This window comes from Lineus longissimus, chromosome 2, assembly GCF_910592395.1.
Source record: "Lineus longissimus chromosome 2, tnLinLong1.2, whole genome shotgun sequence".
Taxonomy (NCBI): domain Eukaryota; kingdom Metazoa; phylum Nemertea; class Pilidiophora; order Heteronemertea; family Lineidae; genus Lineus; species Lineus longissimus.
In genome coordinates, this window is record NC_088309.1 from 27,182,446 (window position 1) to 27,203,352 (window position 20,907).

At 40.5% G+C, this 20,907-nt stretch overlaps 3 protein-coding genes and 1 long non-coding RNA gene across 5 annotated transcripts; 2 read left to right on the forward strand and 2 right to left on the reverse strand.

Moving 5' to 3' along the window:
• Positions 1-14: 14 nt before the first annotated feature.
• Positions 15-6,738, reverse strand: LOC135483314 (uncharacterized). The gene is made up of 5 exons (XM_064764103.1): positions 6,597-6,738; positions 5,399-5,624; positions 1,693-1,804; positions 1,296-1,466; positions 15-851 (listed from the first exon to the last, which is right to left on the reverse strand). The coding sequence occupies exons 1-5, from the start codon at positions 6,608-6,610 to the stop codon at positions 820-822; spliced, it is 555 nt and encodes a 184-aa protein (XP_064620173.1). The 5' UTR covers positions 6,611-6,738; the 3' UTR covers positions 15-819.
• On the reverse strand, positions 3,086-5,392 carry LOC135483315 (uncharacterized). The gene is made up of 2 exons (XR_010446308.1): positions 4,941-5,392; positions 3,086-3,727 (listed from the first exon to the last, which is right to left on the reverse strand). It is a non-coding gene; the product is annotated as an uncharacterized LOC135483315 (long non-coding RNA).
• Positions 6,739-6,862: 124 nt separating the features above from the next.
• Positions 6,863-15,146, forward strand: LOC135483313 (long-chain fatty acid transport protein 2-like). 2 transcript variants are annotated; one of them, XM_064764102.1, is made up of 12 exons: positions 6,863-6,879; positions 7,122-7,257; positions 9,503-9,891; positions 10,128-10,238; positions 10,413-10,619; positions 10,967-11,128; positions 11,416-11,540; positions 11,768-11,959; positions 12,221-12,314; positions 12,540-12,741; positions 12,957-13,054; positions 13,272-15,146. In XM_064764102.1, the coding sequence occupies exons 3-12, from the start codon at positions 9,543-9,545 to the stop codon at positions 13,586-13,588; spliced, it is 1,857 nt and encodes a 618-aa protein (XP_064620172.1). In that variant the 5' UTR covers positions 6,863-6,879; positions 7,122-7,257; positions 9,503-9,542; the 3' UTR covers positions 13,589-15,146. The 2 variants fall into 2 exon arrangements, with proteins under 2 accessions (XP_064620172.1, XP_064620171.1); XM_064764101.1 differs by lacking the exon at positions 6,863-6,879 and having other exon boundaries at positions 7,025-7,257.
• A 1,157-nt stretch (positions 15,147-16,303) lies between these two features.
• On the forward strand, positions 16,304-20,723 carry LOC135483881 (long-chain fatty acid transport protein 2-like). The gene is made up of 10 exons (XM_064764938.1): positions 16,304-16,449; positions 16,645-17,060; positions 17,198-17,515; positions 17,884-18,045; positions 18,336-18,460; positions 18,727-18,918; positions 19,139-19,232; positions 19,435-19,636; positions 19,846-19,946; positions 20,166-20,723. Exons 2-10 carry the CDS (start codon positions 16,706-16,708, stop codon positions 20,480-20,482), a joined length of 1,866 nt encoding a protein of 621 aa, XP_064621008.1. The 5' UTR covers positions 16,304-16,449; positions 16,645-16,705; the 3' UTR covers positions 20,483-20,723.
• The last annotated feature ends 184 nt before the right edge of the window (positions 20,724-20,907 follow it).

Genomic DNA, 20,907 nt, shown 5'->3' on the forward strand with positions numbered 1-20,907 from the left:
GGAGAGTTGACAAATTTTTTACAATATACGCTTTTATTGACAAAAATTTCACTTGTTGAAATGTTGGTTCGAGCAGCGAAAACAACAGACAAAATTGAAACATCATGATATTTTTTTGCCCCATCCCCCACGATTCCCTTTCCTTCCAAGACACGATATGAATTAATTTGATCAATAATGGACACCTGCCTTTAAAGATACAGTTGTATACAAAACAGGTTCTATTCCTTTAGTTTGTTCTCAAAAAGTATAACTACATATAGTTTTCATAAAAACCTCCAGAAGTGAAACAGCCATTTTCATATTCACAACAGTCGTACACAGATAGATACTAACTAAAGCAAAAGGCAAATGAGGTGGATGGAATAATTTCTTAATAGTTCTTTTAATTTCCTTTCTACAACAAGAACACAAACGACAATGGTAAATGCAACAACACAACAATTTCTGTGTACTTGGTAACTAAACGCTTTAGTGTTTTCTGGTTGTTGGGAATAGCCTGGCACAAACTAAAGATTCTTTGATAAATGGCACAATGGTAATAAGATATTAAAATGCTACCTTACAATGCCATTTTTTAAAAATCATGGCACTTTCATGGAAAACCATGGTTATAACCATCAAGAACGCATTTCCTACTGCAATAAGTGAAATTAAAACAAGATTATATGATGCTGAAATATAGTCACTGAGGCTTGAGCCGCAAGTGTCCCAATTTTCCAAAAGTTCGTAAGAAATAAAAGTTCAATTCCCATCAAGACTTCGTGGAGCGTATCTCCTTCAGCTTGTCTATACAGCAAATCCTTGTGAGTCGGCACTTCAATAGCTGCCATAGCTGTCACCTCCATAGCCTGAAAGATAAGACACATGGCAGTTGAAGTAAGGTGCTGAGAATTTTCAAATATTTGTCAGCAAGAACTATTGCATGCAGTGAATACCAACGGCAGGACTCTCGTCATCTTTTAGTTGTGGCTCATATACCCAGCAATCATCTCTCGTTCCTTTCTTGACCAACAAAACTTTGTTTTCATTGATGCAGTTTTAAGCCAGGTGGCCTGTCTTATGTGTCCCGAGTGGCAATTCTGGAGTACATGGTAGGTGATTACCCTAGCAGATTCCAATGCCACTGCTCCAGTAAAAACACTGTTCCCTAGATTGACACACACAAGAGTTAGGTTAACTGCACTTTGCCACATGATCAGAGTGCTCCTTCAAATTAAGTCAACAAATCTCCAGCTAGAAGGACCAAGTTTAAATTCTAATTCACTTGGCATGAAGAGAGAAGAGAAACTTGCCTCCTGAGCTATAGCCACCACCGCCACTGCGACTATCATAGCCACCACTGCGGCCGCCACTGTAGCCACCACTTCTGCCACCGCCGCTGTAGGAATCACGGTCCCTATACCCGCCGCCTCCACCACCACCTCCTCGGCCACCACCATATGGACTGCCATAACTTCTGGAGCCTGCAAAAAAAGAAATCATAAGCATTCGTGCCACCCAACAGTAACAAACAAAATTACTGTTATCCTTCTAAAATTTTGATTTGTGCATGTTGGACTATGAAAGTTAACCACAAGTTTATCAACACTTCAGGTATCCAAGCCTCAAGTCAAGCAGGACGTGATAGTCAATTGCAAACTTTGAGGTATCACTGAACTACTGAATATTCAACATTAGCATCACTCTTACCTGATCCAGATCCGTAGCTGCGGCCACCGCCGTAGTCTGAGCGGCCTCTGAAGCCACCGCCACCGCCACGTCCACCACCGCCGCGTCTGCCACTTGCTATGTTAACACGCAACTGTAACAAAACATGGAAGGTTAGAAATACATCAAATAGTTGAGAAACAGCAGAATGTTATAATTCCCACACTGATAAACATCAGAAGTCCATGCTCATTATTAATACGGTACAGTGAAACACTTCTCATTTTACTACTAAGCATAACTGGTGAATTTCGTGATAGGAACAACGTGCCGGTACATAAATGTAAAATTACACCTTAGAACTTTTAATCAGAACCACAAGCGGTAGAAGCCTAGACCTCCACATGGGTACAAATGTGGTTCCCACTTCTGCCAATGGTGGCACCGATTTAAAGTCCTCAAAGTTGACAGGTCATTACATGCAGAAGGGCGGACTGAAGACTGGCATCAATACTCTAGTTTGCTCAACGGTCACCGCACAGCCAAGTCCAAACTAACCCAGGGCTATTACTTCCAGAACTCGTATTAATAAGTATGGCATATGATTATATCCATCCTCCATTACAGTTGCCAATTTCTTCAGTCATCTGACACCATTTACCGTACATTGCAACCTCTCTCGGGAGGTTGTTATCAATCCTAAAATCACAAGTCGACTTCAAAAGAGGTTTAAGGTTCTAAGTAGCCACAAAAAGAAACCACAATTAGATTCAATCAGAACTAGAACAAATTCTCAAACTGAAGTTGTCCGAGCATGTCTCAGTATCATGACCGAAAAATGTGTATCATGACTGCAAGAGTATATTAGGCAGCACTGAAAAGGCCCCCAGTTGAACAGTCACAGAATAGTATCTCAAATTGATGCTTTGAAAATCCCTCTGTCTGTCTATCATTGCACAATCCAGCACCCGATTCAATCATTTCAGTGACTGCAAAACATAATTCTTGAGAGTCTTTTGAACCCCACAGGCTATTCACTTAGAACTTCCTTGAACTCTCCTGGTTTAATCAAAGAACAGAATAGAACAATACAGATCTTCATCCGCAGTGAGATTTTGGTACAGAAACATTTATTGATGGGATGATGAATAGAGCTAGAGGCAAAACTATCACCCAATCCTGATGATCTTGACTTGGGACTCCTCTCCTTGTCTCCATGAAATACTTCCTTGTTCTTTTTACTGAAATTCCTACTATATGTAATCCCACACAACACGATCAGCACATGACCCTCAGCCTCACAAGTCAAGGGAACAAGTTAGTACATGTAGACAAAGTTATCCCAGTAATGATATCAAGGCACACTGCCAACTCTATCATATCATGATTAAGAAATAACAACCTAACAGAATCAGATTTTTTGCACATAAAACAGACTTCAATTTAGCTTGCAGATGCCTGGCATCCAAGATAACAATCCATCTTTAGTCAGAATGGCCTTCTGAAAGGCACCAGCACCAGATGTTTGGACCACACCAGTTCAAATTCTAATTCACCAAGCTTAAAAATAATGACAAAGATTCGAAATGGCCATGAAGCCATAGGATATATGACAATAATTTAGGCCTAGAGGCTGTTCTGTGTGCATGATGGACAAACTGATAGTTGCATGATGGACAACCTGTGTGTGTGTGTGTCAATACTCCGCAAATGTAGCTTCTTGTGAGAACGACATCTATCTTCCGTGATTTCACAAACATCTTTAGTCGAAGAATAAGACCGTCCAGTAATGAATGAATCATTATTTTCTCAGTTGACTGCAAACGCTTTCACAGACGAACGGATTTATCTTGGGTCTATTTTGGTCAGTTTGAACGGTTTTCTGCAGCACACATGTTGAACGTCCTTTGTATCGGTAGTTTCAGCACAAGTTTTATTGAACTGTGATTGAAGAGTCATCGGACAATTTAGGCATGGACATTCTGACATCTTATATAGTATCTTATTCTGCTAAGGCTATCTCACGTTGAAACTGCTCTATTAGTGTATATCGGTCATCAAGTCTGCTGTGCATTTCCTATCAAACAAAGATTAAACGGATGAACTTTTCATGGATATGTAACAAGCAAGGCAATCATTCAATTTCAAAGCAGTTTAGAAACAAAGAACTTCATTGATACACTTCAAATGATACAGGTAAGTACTGAGACACTCAAGTTTTCAGTGATTTCTACTAAGAACCAGCGTCATTGCGATGTCCCCAAGAGGCAACCAATTCATTTCCTGAAGCTGAAGATTCATAAAATGTTCTCTTAATGAGCAGAATCTCCTCCAGAGAAGTATGTTATTGACTATGCATTGGAATGACTCCATAGACGGGACTGGTAGCGGTACATGGTCCATAGTGTAGAGATCTCCTTACTAGAACTAGTATGGATTTCAGTGCAGTCTGGAGGAAACCCGGCCTTCTTTAATGAAGGAATTTAGAATTTCTCGTTAGTCAAACAGGGCCTGTTGACCCAAGTTTACCCAGCATTATGAGCATTAGACAATGGAGTACCTGACTGTACTTGGAAACATGGTCCGATTCTGAAGCAATCAACCCAACTAAAGAACATGCGGGAAGCTTTCCATGATTATTCTTGGTCTTCCAATTAGATTGAGATACAGACAACTTATGAAATCCCACACTTCGTTAATCAGAGATTGTCCATGACTGCATATGCATGATCCTCTGAATCGTGACTAGTTTCATGTTCCCCGCAGTCATTGGCTGAAGTTGTGTTAGGATTGACTGACTATACAGTGATACATACACAGGTCAATAATCGCCTGGCAGAATTTAAAACAATATTGCTGAGAGAATGAGGATTAGTCTTGGCTCTGAGTATGTTAGAATTTACTTTGGAACACTTTCACATTTAAGGTTTCCGGGCCGATAAAAAATGCAGTCAGGAACTGGAAATTTAGGAAGTTCTCATTAATAACGAAAGACCATATGGCGGAATTCTTCTTAATAGAACAGATGGTAGGAAAGACATAGTCAGAAATATAAGAAGTTGCCCTTTTACACCTACTCAGCCTTAAAAAATGTTCAGTCACCGTATTTTAACAAGAACAATCATCCACCATGAAGTTCAGGATATCAACTTAGTTACTGAAAACGTTAGCTTAGACAACTGTTTAATCCCCTCGTCGTGAAGTCGAAGTGAATTAGTCCAGCCAAGTATAGCTGCACCAGTCACATGTGGAGTCTGAAGACATCAATGATGATAATGGCGACAACTCACCTTGCAAGATCATCACCATCATGGCATCATTCTGAAGATGGAAGATAAACACAGCTCGTCCAACTCCCGACTGTCCTCCTTGATGAAGCAGTACGGGGTGTTAGCCCATGCAACACCCTTACGCCAAGTGTCTAAAACATCATCCAGAGAAAACAAGAAAAGAATTTCCCTGAAAGTATGAAGCTAGCATGGTCTACAATATTGTTATTCTATCTCTAAGATATATGGAAACTGACAGGCACCCTCAATTCCACATAATGCATCGTATACGACACAAAGCTTTCACAACAATCAACAAACACAACCTGGCAGAATGCAGTCCATCGAAACCTGAATGGTGCCCGTTGCCTGTTGGGTCTGCAAGGATACTTGTTGTTGGCAAACTTTGGGGTACATCATTTATTACCCATAGTTTACAACGCCAACGGTTTGTTGATTACTAGATTTGATCCACTTACGTTTCTGCCTGAACATTCTGAACCGTCCATGTTTTTCACTGCAGCGTTGGCCGACTCCTTAGAGGAGAATGTGACGAAACCGAAGCCTCGAGATTTGTCATGTTCTTCTTTGTCCATGATGACAATAGCTTCTGCGATATCATTGTACCCAGCGTTCTCGAAGTGGTCGCGGAGACCAACATGATCAAGGCTGAATGGGAGACCCCCCACGTATACCTTGCAACCGCTAAAAAAGAAGACAAATCACTCAGATCTCAATAGCATAATCCACTTCTCTTACCCCTGCTTGAATATTATTGCTCCGGTACTATACTGTAGATAGATAAGATCTTAAAACTAGATGGCGACTACATTTTGCCAATCTAAGAAACAGCAGAAATCAAAGTATTCCCCGGAGGCAGAGGACGTTGCCACTTGCCCACTATAGATTCATGCACTTGATTGGAAACAACGTTTACATGACGTAGTGTTGGCCGTCGTCACGTCACCATGCATTGTACATTAGTGTAACGTGACGTGACGTTTTCGTAAACGTTGGTCCCAATCAAGTGCATGGATCTATAGTGCTCAAATATCTTGTCCGAATTTTGGTGTTTGATCGAGTTCTGCCTTATGGTGCTCGTAAGTCTGGCAAAATGAAGATTGAAGACATTATAGTCTATAGTTTCACCTTATGGCTCTACTGTACTTTAAAATAGCTTATATATTCATAGGCGCTGGCGGATTACAGGAATAACAAGGCTTCCATTGCCTCATTGCTCGTGGGTAGCTCTGGGTCTATTTTGCAAAGAAATTTTCCAGGCACTCACAGTCTGAGTCACATTCAAGCTCGTCTCATCAGTGTATCAGGAAATCAAATTTTGCATTTATTAAATAAAAGAATCAAAATTGACCCTCCTTCTCACCATCACTCTCTCATCGAATAATAAAAATCACCAGGATACACATTTGAAATACACAGACGTAAACACCGTCCAAAAAGAACAATGAAAAAGAATTAAATGTTGGATTCAATATGGCCGCCATCATGTTCATTCCAGTACAATGCTACCCAATACACTACACACGAGACCTTTCTTCTTCATCTTCGCATCATTATCAGTAAGGTTGGCCCGATTTGTATTGCGTAATCTGACGAAATGATGATGTGAAATGGAGATATCGACGTTCAATAGTAGGGTATGATAATTTTACTTACTCTTCATCAGCCATTTTTATCTGTTTTTTCAAAAGATTCGGTGTTTTAAGAAGAAAACTTGGAGGAAGGTAGATCCCGCTGTTGCAGATTTAAGCCGTCGCACTCAAAGAACGCTCGATTCCGCGTCGCCTTTGTTTATGACTCTGTTTCTCGATACACCGCTTTACCAGATGTGCAGTTAGTATCCATCCGCGCTATTCGTTATTCACCATGAATAAAATTATTCATCATGAACAAAATGAATGAAATTTGCACATACTGAACTTTAATCAATAAGATTCTAGTAAGTGTGAGTTTGTGTTAGTAAAATAATATTGAAATAAAGGAATAAATGGTGAAAAATGAAAGTATCCGCTGACCTAATTTTCGTAAGAAACACACAGGTATGGCCGATTTTGTGCCAGAGGTTAAATATCGAAAGCTCGCATATTGACTAGTTCCATAACTCGTTGATGGTTCCATCAATTGTCCGCCTGTCATACCTCTCATTCATTGATGATTCATTCGTATTTTGGCTTGTTGTAGTGATAGACCAATACTTCGTAAAGGTCGACCTAATGGGTGCTAGATGCTGAAAATAGCTGATGCTGGAAACAAAAACTGAAGTGTCAATCAATGTTGTCCAATACTTCAACTGTCGTGTTTACTAAGCCTCTGCCTGGTAAGTCTTAATTCTTAATTCAATTCTTAATACGAATTTTTCAGTGCACCTCTCCACCCCACTGGTCACACAAGTGACTGGTCACGGTTGTGTTGCTTATGCAATAAGCCTCTGCATGATTGATTGTCAAACTTATTGGAAGCGCTTACTTGTAAGATAATAAAGTGCCCCACCTATGGGTTGGTGGTGAGGCAGAAGTAGGCCCATACCCTGCAAAAGATTATGTGGTTCATTATCAAACTTTTTATATTCATAGATACTGCTCACTAGTGCATGGTCATTATCGTGGGGGGAAACAACCAAGGCCTACCAGTGTGGTAGCTGTACACTCCTGAGGCTGAGGTGTTGGAGCCTCAGCCGGGGCACTATTTAAATATTTCAATCAACACAGAAGCTTGAGAGTAGACAGTTTTTGAAAATGACAACTAACTCCACGTGCCAACGGTAAAAACTACCTGCAGAGTGGTTCACTGGCATCCAAATCAGTTTTAGTCATAGCATAGGATGGTGTGGTGAAGTGCATATGGTGTAAGCAGGGACACAGTGCCAGTTCGTGGAGAGGTGCTCTGATTGACTGAACATATTTAGATGCTTGTTGAGGGCCCTATTTAACCTCATATATCTCACAAGTCCTATAATATGTGTCAGACGGGCCTCATTGAACTAGCTGAATTGCACCTATACTATAGGTCTAAAGCAGCGACAAGGTCTTCCCTGGACATCTTGACATATTTGTCCTTATTTTATAAGGTTAATTTTGGTTCATGTGCATGATCCACAATGCCCTTTGATTCATAAATAACTGAACATTGTGTGATAGAGTTCACCTCCAAGCACAACTGAAACAAATTACAATAATAAGCTTGGCTCTGACATGTTTGATTGAAAGAGATTGCTCTTGTGAATTATTTTAGGCCAACAACTTGTACAATGTAGGACAGCCTTATTATGTATGTTCAATTATATGTTGCTCTATTGTCCAGCCCAAGGTCAGCCCCAGTGCCAAGTCAGCCCAGTGCCAGGGTCACATGATTGTCAGGCCGAGTGTACATTAAACTGGCAACTGGACTCTGTCATGGCTTCCTCAGACTCACCATGAGGAAGCCTTTGAGGGGCAACAAACGAGTAACAAATAAAAGACCGCATAGTGTTGACTTCTCCAGCTATCACACCAACATGGGTGAAAGCCAGAGAAACGAACATTTAAACCTGATTTCCTCAGGATGATAGCAGACTGGTAAAAAGTTTGACAACCTTGCACTATGAACTGAAAAACTGTCAAGAGTGGCAATAAGGAATGATGCCATCCCCTTCGGGAGGTTTATTTACAGACGTGCTTGTTTAATGATTGTTTGAGTATGTTTCACATGACCAATACTTTCCATTATCTTGGATTGAACTTGGGTCAAGATGCAGACTTCAAATTCTGTCATGTCTGTTGATTATCACATGATAGCTCTGGATTAGTCATCTGGCCTATACATACATACATAATAATATATGTAAAGCATTAATGATGTGAACTATTAGAGCCAGGGACATTGTATTCCAAAAAAGCAACAGGTTGGTAGTCCTCAGTGTGAATGATCAATAGTTTTTTGTTGGACATTACTGAAGAATTTGCTGACTTTTTGCTTCATTGGTCGATGAAAATGCATATTCTGGTCAATCAATACGCGGAGCTGCAAACCTTATTTGAGGAAATGGCAGTGAATTTGTTCATTGGCTCTAAGGGTTGAAATGGTAGATGTCAGACTAGACTATTTGTAAGAGCAACTTGCTGACATCACATTTGGTATCGTCTGTGTTCTGAAGAAGTGGCTCATGATTATGCACATCTGACAAAACATGGTTATGAAACCTAGGTGGTATGATTATGAAACTCACGTGATCACCACAGTCTGTGCAACGTGGAGATTTTTTTATTGCAAAACGAGCTATTTCTGTTAAAGTGTTATTTGGCATTTTCAGTAAAATGACTGAAAAGTTTGAAATTTAACTGAAAATGCTTGGAAAATTTTGACCTTTAAGATTATATGAAATACTGTCAGCCTGATCTCTCTGAAATTTGGAGCAAGATAGATCAGTCATTACATAGGCAATGCGCTGGTAAAGTATGGTTGACCCCGAAATTTTGGATGGTAAATATCGCATTTTGCGATGGAACTCTTCACATGCTAATTCATTTTTAAGCATGGGACTCTTGTGCATTCAACTTATAACAATCTGTCCTTCTCTGTTCCAGATTCCTGTAGAGTTCATCCAACGATAAGGGAACCAACAACATGTTTCTGTTGATTCTGGGATCGGTGGGGGCCTCCCTCATTGCCATGTATTTCCTTGCTCCATGGCTGCCAGTCGATCTAGCCTACATATATACGAACATCAAAGTGCTGAGCTTATATCAAAAACTTGCCAAAAAACGTGTACTCATGATTGAACTCTTTGAGGAGTCAACGAAACGGAATCCAAAAAAGCCGTTTATCCATTATGAGGGAGCTGCATACAGTTATGAAGAAGTGGATGAGTCAGCCAACAAGGTCGCTCACTTTGCCGAGGAGATCGGTCTCAAGACTGGGGACATTGTCGCCATTATGATTCAGAATTCCCCAGAATACCTCTGGACACTGTTTGGTACGTTTTGTTTACACATGGTAAACACCTTGCTTTGTACTCCAGTTGCGTCTTAGGATGACGTCGTGTTCTTAGATAAGTATAACTCGGAAACCAAAAAGAGTAAATCTCATTGTAGTCTAATCATAACCTTCTTTATCCCAGCTTGCTCTCAAGTCTACCTCATATAGATGTCTGAGAAATCGTCTTTAACGTAGCCTTAACAGCCATACGTCATATTTTCCTTCATTTTCCAGGACTCCAGAAACTAGGTATTCAAGTTGCCTTGTTGAATACGAATATCCGTTCCAAGTCCCTTCATCATTGCCTGACAGTGAGTGGTGCCAGGACAGTGGTCTTTGGTAAAGGTAAGTGTCCAGCCTCTAAATATCACATCAGTATCCACTGCAACATCCAACTTGGATGCGTTAGAGCTCAGCTCCAGGACAGGAGAAGGCCACTTTTAATTGACTGACTACAGATTCAACAGACCTGAATTGAACTTGATTGTTTATACTTACAATGAGCTGCTGCTGCTTCAGATGTGTTAGATGCCGTTGAAAGTGTATCTGCTGAGCTGAAGGCTGAAGGCTATAATGTGTGGATCCAGGGCAATCATGTGCCTCCTGCTTATCAATCCATGGATGAAGTATTGGAAAGAATGTCTGCGGTCCCTATTGACCCGCGCGTCAGAAGTTCCATCAGTGTGGATGATCCCTCTGTCTTTATATACACTTCAGGGACGACAGGTAAGAGAGTGAATGGAATAAAGGGGAGGGGTAGCATGCCGTAATAGAATTAAACAGTCCTGCTCTGTGATCTTCCAGTCATGAGTTTCATCTTAGAATAACCATGATGCCCACCCTGAGTATTCACTTGTGATCTAGGGTCGCTTAGCTACCTTTAGAAAGTCTTTGTCTCAATTTCTATGGGAGATACATGTAGGGCAAGCACAGACCCATACATGAATTGGGTTGTGGTCCACATTAGTACATGTAACTATAGTGATCTGCCTAAGAGCTCTCCAACCACACTAGGTTTTTACATGTATGAATTTGATGACGATGTGCATTAATTTCATGTGTTTGATTTTCAGGTCTCCCCAAGGCAGCCATCGTAACCCACAAAAGATGCTGTGGGGGAATCTCAATGATGCCTCGTGGTTGTCGGCTTACACCAGATGATGTGACATACGTACCCCTGCCTCTTTACCATGGCTCTGCTCTGTTATTTGGTGTGGGTGGATCTGTTTTCACTGGTATGTGTGTGCGTTGAGGTATGCCTTGAACGTCCCTTCCAAGCTGCTCCAGGCCAAACGCCATGATTGGTCACCGCAGAGATTTGATCTGAGTGGCAACTTCTTACAGAGTTGACCCCTGTCTGGCATCATGAAATGGTCTCCCTTCCAGCTCTACTTCTGATATAACATCTTTCCGTCAGAAAGTCATCTACCGTATATAAAATCTTTACAACCTACTAGTTCTGCAAACAAAAGGTACCAAACATCCTCGCCTATAATTTTAAGTTTTGTCTTTTCCTTTGCAGGATCTTCAATTGTTATACGGAAGAAATTTTCTGCCTCTCATTTTTGGAGTGATTGTCGCCGGTACAATGTGACTGTGATTATATATATTGGAGAACTATGTCGCTACCTGGTGTCAAGGACAGAGGTAAGTAATAATGAGGGGCAAATTGTCTTTTTGGGTGTCAAGATGTCATCATGTCAATGAATTTATCAACATGACTGTATTGGGATAGGGAGATAAGTTTCACCAAGTGGCCAATACATGAATAGATGTCTATACTCTCTCACATACATCAGCACTACTCATGCTTGTATGATGCCCTAGCCCCTCCCTATAGTCCCTTTTTCAAATTTTTTAATCTCTAATTCCAGCAAGCCAATGACAAGGATAACAGTGTTCGGCTGGCTTTAGGCAACGGCCTTCGTCCTGAGATTTGGAACACCTTCAAGAAGCGCTTCAACATCAAAGTTGTAAGAGAGTTCTACGCTGCTACAGAAGGTGCTGGTTTCTTTGTAAACCTTGGAGACGTACCTGGTTCAGTGGGAAGGTTGTCCCCTATTATGGTAAGCATTTGGTGTGTTGGGTCATTAACGAAAGGCTAAACTAGGAGTGAACTAGATTTGAAACGCGGTGTATGCTTGCTGCATCTAAACACAGTCATCACTGTTTCTTTGAATTAGTTTACTGAGGGATTTTTATATATTAAGCATATTCATCTCCTCAATCCCGAGATCCTTTTGATCAGTCTTCCACCACGGTTGAGATTACCGTGAGCAGATACCTGTTGATTTCAAATAAAATCTATTCTTCCTTTCTGTCTTCAGAAAGCTCTCAGCCCCATAAAACTGCTCAAGTTTGATTATGAGAAAGAAAGTGCCTACCGTGGACTGGATGGGCGCTGTGTGGAGGCAAAGCCAGGTGAGTCTCATTTGACACATCGCGTTAAATTCTTTCGGATCATGAGAGTCGTCAGAAGAAACACCTATCTGTACGAAGGCTACTGCCTTTGTTTGACAGGCTTACACAGCTGTTGCGAGCCAATGGAAAGAGGCACATCATGTAGCTTAGACTTTACCCTAGATTCTCCCCCAACTTGACCCGGAAAGTCTAGATCCTTCTGAGTGGTCACATCTTTTGCTTCAGGTGAAGTTGGTTTATTTGTGTGTCAAATTCTGCCCGGCAAGATTGACTTTGACGGTTACAAAGGACGGAAAGAACTCAATGAAAAGAAGATATTACACAACGTCTTGAAGGATGGAGATGCATTCTATAACTCTGGTGATCTGCTGGTGACAGACAAAATGCACAATGTCTATTTTAGGGACAGGGTTGGAGACACTTTTAGGTGGGTACTATATCTTTCTATTGAAGAATATTTGCACTGCTAACAAAACATAACAATACGAAAAATGGTAGAAATAGCCGCAAGAAGGCCTTAGCACAATCTGATAAAAGTGCCCTGCAGAGAGAGTGTATGTCAATAGAAGTAAAGTCACTTGACCAAGGTCACGAGCAGTGTGTCAGTGATGCTGAACAATTCTGTGCTTGATTTCTTTTCAGATGGAAAGGAGAAAATGTGTCAACCACAGAAGTGGCATCTGTCCTAGCTGATGAGCAAATCATCTTTCATGTGAATGTTTATGGGATTCAAATACCTGGTAAGTACTGTGATAATTAGTCAATTATAGAAATGAATAAATTTCATTTCTGTTTTTGGAAGAGGAGAATCCCAACTAACTTGATTTACCCAACTTCATTGAGGCTGATTGTGCGGTTGACAACGTACTGGGCGAAAATGGCCAGATTCATTAAAACTTTAAAATGCTGTCTAGTAGAATGGCGCAGTTGTGAAAAACAACTTATTGTTATTTCTAGGTTGTGATGGCCGAGCTGGTATGGCTGCAATGACGATTAAAGATGGTCATGAGGTTTCTGACGAATTCTTCAACAGCCTGTACACAAAGGTTGTTGAGTTCCTCCCTGTCTATGCCAGGCCACTGTTCCTTCGCTTACAAACCGAGATCCAGACAACGTCGACTTATAAATATATAAAAATCAACCTCCAACGAGATGGATTTGACCCGAACTTGATCAAGGATCCATTGTATATGTTGGATAACAACAATCAGACGTATACGCCTCTAAACCTGCAGCTGTATGGACAAATCGTTTCGGGAGAAATAAGACTTTAGGAACTGATACCTCATCTCCTCATTCATTCGGATCATGTTCGAAAGATGCATGCTGAAAAAACTTGTTTGTGACAACCTGTATATATAATGATATAGAATATTTTTCTGGTGAAAGAAGAAATTTGGTGTTATCCAAGAGGTAAGTCATTTGCTCGCAGAGGTTTAAAGAGGATTCTCAGGCTGAACGAACTGCCAGGAAATATTTTACACCTCTTTATATAGTTTGCTAAGAAGTATAAACAAAGTGTTATTGGCGTCCATTACTATTTTGATTGTAACGTTTCCTTAATCAGTCAGGCAAGGATACCCGACCAATGAGTTGTTGCCGATTCAGTGAGTTTTAGAAGTGACACGGGTTATAGCAGGAGTGCAGTCAGGATCCCAGACAAGGCGGTCATCAAATAGATGGGTGCCCATAATACAGGCAAAATAGCTTGTTTTGGTAACAACTCACCATTCAGGGCTCGTTGCCTGACTGGTAACGTAGTGCGCACATTTGATATTGTATTTCTATTTTTCTTACTTTTTCACAAGGGTTCAAATATTGTAACTGTTTGGTGACAGACATACATTTTGCTGATTGCAGTCCATGTACAGTGTTAAGAAAATCGTCCACTCTACTCCTGTCTCCCTCTTTCAGCATTCACATTGGTAGACTATAAATTTTGTAGGCATTTATTTTGTAATGCGTTTTGTCCAGGGTATTATTACATCGATAACGTGAACTGCATCTGTGTGAACCAAATATATTGATTCGTACAGCACTCAAGGTTTGTCAGCGACTCTACAGAGTTTATAATATATATTTAAAAATGTATTTGTATTGAATATTTGTATTGTAGTTGTAGATTTCATAATACCAGGCTAGATTATGACGAGAGCTGAAATGGATAAGTTTTATTACCCATTTCATCAAATCAAAAAACCTGAAAATTGGTGACTTATATATTTTTGCAATTATCTGTGAACGCGAAAATGAAAGGCACACAAGTATTTCTGGGGTTAAAGTACTCAGTATCTCAGGCTCAACTATTCATATATTCCAATCTTTATACATCCAGTATATCATTATTGGCCCAGAAATGGAAATGTTTTAGTTCGATGGCTTTTGCTAATAATAGGGAAATGTTTTATAGTTATGAATATAGATGTATGGGTAAGGTAAAGTGGTACATTACAGCCCCTGTACAATTACAGCCTATGCAGTGTACAGAACAGCTGACAGGATGCATTATTACACACAGATGCTATCATTGTACTGGAGCTATGATTGTGTCATTTTACCTTACTTATATTTGTGACTCGCTCTACCAAAACTAGGCGCTTGTCGCATCTGAACTTGACAGGTTGATACGGACTTGTTGTTCATTTCCCTATTGTAGACCTTTTGTGAAATCTGACCAAATCAGTTTGTAATAGATTTCACAAAAGGTCTACAATAGGGAAATGAACAACAAGTCCGTATAGATTTCACAAAAGGTCTACAATAGGGAAATGAACAACAAGTCCGTATCAACCTGTCAAGTTCAGATGCGACAAGCGCCTAGTTTTGGTAGAGCGAGTCACATTTAGATTTTGACAAGGGAAAATAGTGTAGATGTTAGATTCTGTCAATTTTGTATAAATTGCTCCGGATTCAATCATATATTTTGTATATTTGGGTCATCCTAAACAGTATTATCATTGAAGCCACCAATTATAAGTCAAATTTTTTCAAATGACATCCTTGCCACTGCCATGACCGGAACAATGCATAATTTTTTAATAGTATTCTAAAAAAGTTATGGCTGTGGCTGAGTTTGGTCATCATTGTTGTTGTGTTGTGACTTAGTGTTGAATCTTTCCTGTGTCCCTTCACCTGTACCATTTCATGATTGTGGACCAGTTGCAAGGCCGATTGTGCTTTCGTCTGAAACAACTATTAGTGTTTGTACCTCTAAAAAACTGTGATTCTTTCATAATAATTCCTTCTCTGATTGACTTTTTGTTGTGAACTTTAGTTCAGGCTAGCAGGAAACTTGTCGGGCTGGTATAGCCGGGTTTTTTTAGAGATATATTGAGATTCACTTCTTAGAACAGATTGAAAATATTATACTTGTGTATGAACTGTTCTTCTGATGCCTGTACAATATTATTTAGTTTTTATATTTGAGACTAGGGAGTGATTTATGGGCGTCATTGTTGGTGTTGAGATGCCTGGTGCTGTACATGTAGCAATGGCATGCGCCACAATTTTATGTTCATGCTATGCTCTCAGCAGACTTTAAACATTAAGATATGATACCAAAATGAAAGTTTGTTGTCTGATTTTGTATAAATGTAAATCTGAGGCAGAAATAAAGTGACTATTATGTGATGTTATTTCAATGTGTTGTGTTTTTTGTACGACAAATGTTTGGCAAAAAGTGCATTTATATACAATTATAGGCTGATTCCGGGCCTATGTCCATTGTCCAGGCAACTTCACCTTGATTTGCCTTTGCAAGAGATATCACCTGGAGATGTTCTCTGGCGTGACCAATATTGACCCAAGGCCTACATGACAGGTTTTTTGATACACTGTTCTGTTTGACTGTCCTAAATATGTCTCGACAGAGAAAGTCTCTGATGACAAATTGTTATCTGTATGATAAGACATTGAATGACAATACAGCCAAAGTGGTCTATGCATAACATTCAGTAAACAAAATTTATGTGAAGGGATTAAAATCCTTCACATTTGCTGTTCAATAGATATTACATATCATTGTCTGCAGGTAGACCAAGGTACGACTTTTAGGTCAGCTTTTATTTACCTGATGCCTGTACATACATGGTAGCTCTGTGTGGTGACCGGACTTGGTGGACATTGGATAATTTAGGTGAGTCCGTTGAACTTGTTGAAATAAAATGCAATGCAAACTTTATTTATAATTTTGCTATGCTATGCAAAGGATTGTCAGCTTTTGAATGAATGTCCATGACAATAGATGATATGGTAAACCCATGTCTGTCCAAAATCTAAATCAATTGGCAGAGAAAGGATTGGATAGTCAGAATGTACACTTATCTTTCAGACTATTCTAGAAGTCTTTCTCCATCATCTCATGTTTGCAAAGTGATCCCTACCCGACCAACATGAAGTACCTTGCACTAGCCGGCGGTGCTGCCTTGGCATCTGTGGCCGGAACATACATCCTTGCACCCTGGTTGAAGAAGGACCTGTCCTATATCTACACCTGTATGAAGCTTGTCAAAGCGCTCCTGGGCTATGCAAAGAAGAAGGTTTTTGTCATCGATGTATTTGAGGCGACGGCCAAGAAACATCCTAAAAAGACAATGATTTGGTTTGAAGGGAAAGCTTATAGCTATGAAACTGTGAACCAGCAAGCTAATCGTGTTGCCCACTTTGCTGAGGAGATCGGACTAAAGACAGGAGATACGGTAGCGATGATGGTCTATAACTCACCTGAGTTCATTTGGACAATATTTGGTGAGTACCCACTCATAGGTTCATGTATTTCTTATTAAGGCCCTGCAGTGGTTTATCAGCAAGTCCCTAGTTTAGGCAAGCGATGTCTTTGTCAAACTTATATTTTGCATCTGTACAACCCAATCTCTCTATTGCAGGATTCTACAAACTTGGTATCAAGGTAGCTCTCATCAACACCAACATCCGATCCAAGTCACTTTGGCATTGCCTTTCCATTAGTGATGCAAACAACCTAATCATTGGAGAAGGGTTGCTTGATGCATTGGAAAGTGTGTCTGATGATATCAAATCGGCTGGTATGGATGTTTGGATACAGGGTAAGGATGTACCTTCCCTGTACCATGCCATGGACGAGGTGATGGAGAGAGTCGGTGACAACCCTATTGACCCTGCGGTCAGGAAGGACATTGGTATCAGAGACCCTGCTTACTACATCTACACCTCGGGAACAACAGGTTAGACTGCCATGTTCTTTAGCAATTTGATATCTTTTGACATTGTAATAATGATGGGTTAACCTGTCCCATCACTAGGCTATTTCCAAGGCTGATACGATTTGGTCTCATCACCAGTAGTTTTGATTTCAGTTTAGTTTGGACATGCTATGATCAGGACAAGGATGTAGGACTAGTGGTGGGATGACATTGTTGAAAATACTCCTTTCCTAATCGCACTGTGGCAAAATCATTCCTGCAGAAGGTTCAGTACCACATTTGGAAACAAAGGAAGAATGAGTTGAGTGGACTTTCAGTTAATATCTATTGTAGATTTCAGCCCATCTTGTATATCCGATATATCCGTCATCTCTATAATTTCCTGCCAGGTCTACCAAAAGCTGCTGTCGTTACCCATCGTCGATTGGTAGGTGGAGTTGCCGTCATTCCTGAAGTAGCTCCAATGAAACATGATGACATTCTCTATGTTCCACTGCCATTGTACCATGGTTCTGCTCTTGCGTTTGGCCTCGGTGGTGTGATACGTCAGGGTAGGTAGGACTTAAGCTTGATGTCCAAGCTAAATAATTGGTCCGCAGTCTTTGGTGCTCAATTGCTCTCAACATCAGGAGATACATCTGTCCTAAGTGAGACGTCTCTGGGTGTCCTGGCTTATGTCGAGATCCCATTAGGGAAGACTGTGGAACCTGATGTGGACTCAGTTGAAGATGAACTTGCTCGGCTCTGTGAGACCACCAGACCACTCAATGGGGTAGTCCATCTATAATAAGTCGACTCAATGATCTTTTTCTTTATCTGATATAAAACCCTACATCTTCAGGCTCCACAATGGTCCTCCGTAAGAGATTCTCTGCCTCACAATTCTGGGATGACTGTCGTAAATATGATGTCACTGTCATCCTTTACATTGGTGAACTGTTGCGATATCTGACTAACAGACCCAAGGTTAGTAACAACATCAGTGGTCTCATAGAAAGGTTGCTTGTGAGGGAAGTATATAGAAGTGTCAGGCACCTTCTCTTGAACTCAATGCCTGGTCATGCTCTTGTGTCCAATTATGAACAATGAATCTTAGTCTTGGTGAGAGGGTGCAGAACTGAAGACCAAGCTGTGGAGAGCACTGGATGAACTTACACGAACAACTGTGTGATGGATCCTCATTTCCTTGGTTGCCACTCTATACAGGCGTAATATATTGCTGTTATTTTCAGCAAGCCAGTGACAAAGAACACAAGGTCCGCTGTGCCTTTGGTAATGGCCTCCGTCCAGAGGTGTGGGTTGAATTCCAGGAGAGGTTTGGTGTCCGTGACATCAGAGAAATGTATGCAGCAACTGAAGGAACTGGATTCTTTGCTAACATGGGTAATGTCGTTGGATCCATTGGTAGAGCATCTCCTATATTTGTGAGTATTATTTGGTGTCTGCAACTATCTTGAAGTTTGCGCTCGTTTGGTTTCATGCAATGCTTGTCAGGCTAATCAACCTGCAACATACAAAATGGGCCTGAATATAAGACTTGTGGGATCTACATCCTTTCACAGCATGTGCCAATGTTAGTAATCTAGGTAATGCCTGATGAAGTTATCTCATCTGGTGATGCTGAAAATCATCTTTTCATTTCAGCGATTAATCTACCCATTCCGTTTCCTCAAGTTTGATGTTGAGAACGAGACTGCCTATCGTGGACCTGATGGGAGATGTGTAGATGCTAAATGTGGTCAGTTTGTTCATATTTTTCATCATTTCAAGTTAAGTGTCCATGTATGTGAACACCTACTGTCACTCTGGGTATCATGGAAGACAATGAGGGCCCAGGAGCAGCGCTATTAAAGTAGGACAGCCACCTTGATGTCCTCCTGAAAGCTGAAGTAAAGGCGAAGAGAAACCTTTTTCTTACATGAAACTTTTGATTATTCCAGGTGAAGTTGGTCTGTTTGTATCTGGAATTAACGATGGACGGATGGAGTTTGACGGCTACAAGGGAAGGAAAGAATTGAACGAGAAGAAGATTCTCCGCAACTGTTTCAAAGACGGTGATGCATTCTTCGACTCTGGAGATCTCATGTTAGTTGATAACATGTACAATGTTTTCTTCAAGGATCGTGTTGGAGACACATTTAGGTATGCTGCATTTTGTATCCTTTGGTTGTTCATTTTACAAACAAGACAATATGAACTTTGTGGAGTTTTTGTCCGTGGCTGTCTCTGTTTAAGACATAACAGTTTGGGTTGTGACTGCCAGTAAACACTGTGATGTGAAAACCCTTCATTGACAGCTTCTTTGGAATACCATGCCAAATATCCCAATTCATGGTGAATTTGTATTTCAGGTGGAAAGGTGAGAACGTCTCCACCACTGAGGTAGCCACTGTCTTATCTGATGGAGAAGATTCCATCTTTCATGTAAATGTCTATGGGGTAGAAGTCCCTGGTAAGTAAACATCCATAGACTGCTCTATAAGGGCTGTTGAAGATCTCGATTCTCCTGTAGCTGGCTGATGATACTATATATTTTGTAGTCCTCACATTAAGAGTTTAATAACTGCAGTTTGGGCCTTTGAACAACTTAGGTTTCTCAGCAAAGCCTATAGAAGTTCCTTGGCCAAAAATAATAAACTTTATGTCTCATTGTCATTGTTTTCTGTTTCAGGAGGAGATGGTCGAGCTGGCATGGCAGCCATGACGATGAACCAAGACTTTGAAGTAACAGACACACTGCTGAATAATCTATACAAGAAAGTCACCGATTATCTCCCAGTTTATGCGAGGCCGTTGTTCATTCGAGTTCAAACTGAGATTCAGCAGACGTCAACCTTCAAGTACATCAAGGGCAACCTTCAACGGGAGGGTTTCAATCCTGAGATCATCAAGGAACCACTCTATTTGCTCGACACGAAGACTAAGACTTATACTCCACTGACTGCGGAACTTTTCAAAAAGATTGAATCTGGGGACATCAGACTTTGAATAGGAGAAATCTACCGAACAATTTTCTGACCAAAAGCTTATTCATCTCGGTGCTATTATGGATTATTTTGTTCCTCCGTATTATACTAAAACCATCTCACTGCTAGGGCCATAGCAAAAACTGTGATAACTATGTGCAAACCTCAGATAAATGACAGTTGTTTGAAGGTAGCAGGGATATTTCTGTTAGATTTCCATAACTATTCACCATTTTTGTGCTAGCTAATTTTAATGAATAAAAAAATCATCCTATTGAATATTTTTGTCTTGTGCTCGATTGTTTCTGCTCAGTTTATGGATCGATTTCGACGCAGTTTGGGGAAATGTGTTAACAGGACCTACCCCTTTGATTTAGCAGTTAGTTGCCTTGGTTCATATAGATCCATGCTCATGGAGGATACCACAGGTTTTGTAGACGAAATGCT

Excerpts from the sequence above, each read along its gene's own strand:
- LOC135483314 (XM_064764103.1), bottom strand. Across the intron at positions 1,467-1,692 it reads CAGCTACGGATCTGGATCAG|GCTCCAGAAGTTATGGCAGT; the intron begins GTAAGAGTGATG and ends CTTTTTTTGCAG. Across the intron at positions 852-1,295 it reads TGGTGGCTATAGCTCAGGAG|GCTATGGAGGTGACAGCTAT; the intron begins GCAAGTTTCTCT and ends CTTATCTTTCAG.
- LOC135483313 (XM_064764102.1), top strand. The coding sequence starts at position 9,543 with ATGTTTCTGTTGATTCTGGGATCGGTGGGGGCCTCCCTCATTGCCATG. Across the intron at positions 10,620-10,966 it reads ATACACTTCAGGGACGACAG|GTCTCCCCAAGGCAGCCATC; the intron begins GTAAGAGAGTGA and ends TTTGATTTTCAG. Across the intron at positions 12,315-12,539 it reads CTGTGTGGAGGCAAAGCCAG|GTGAAGTTGGTTTATTTGTG; the intron begins GTGAGTCTCATT and ends CTTTTGCTTCAG.
- LOC135483881 (XM_064764938.1), top strand. The coding sequence starts at position 16,706 with ATGAAGTACCTTGCACTAGCCGGCGGTGCTGCCTTGGCATCTGTGGCC. Across the intron at positions 17,516-17,883 it reads CTACACCTCGGGAACAACAG|GTCTACCAAAAGCTGCTGTC; the intron begins GTTAGACTGCCA and ends ATTTCCTGCCAG. Across the intron at positions 19,947-20,165 it reads CTATGGGGTAGAAGTCCCTG|GAGGAGATGGTCGAGCTGGC; the intron begins GTAAGTAAACAT and ends TTTCTGTTTCAG.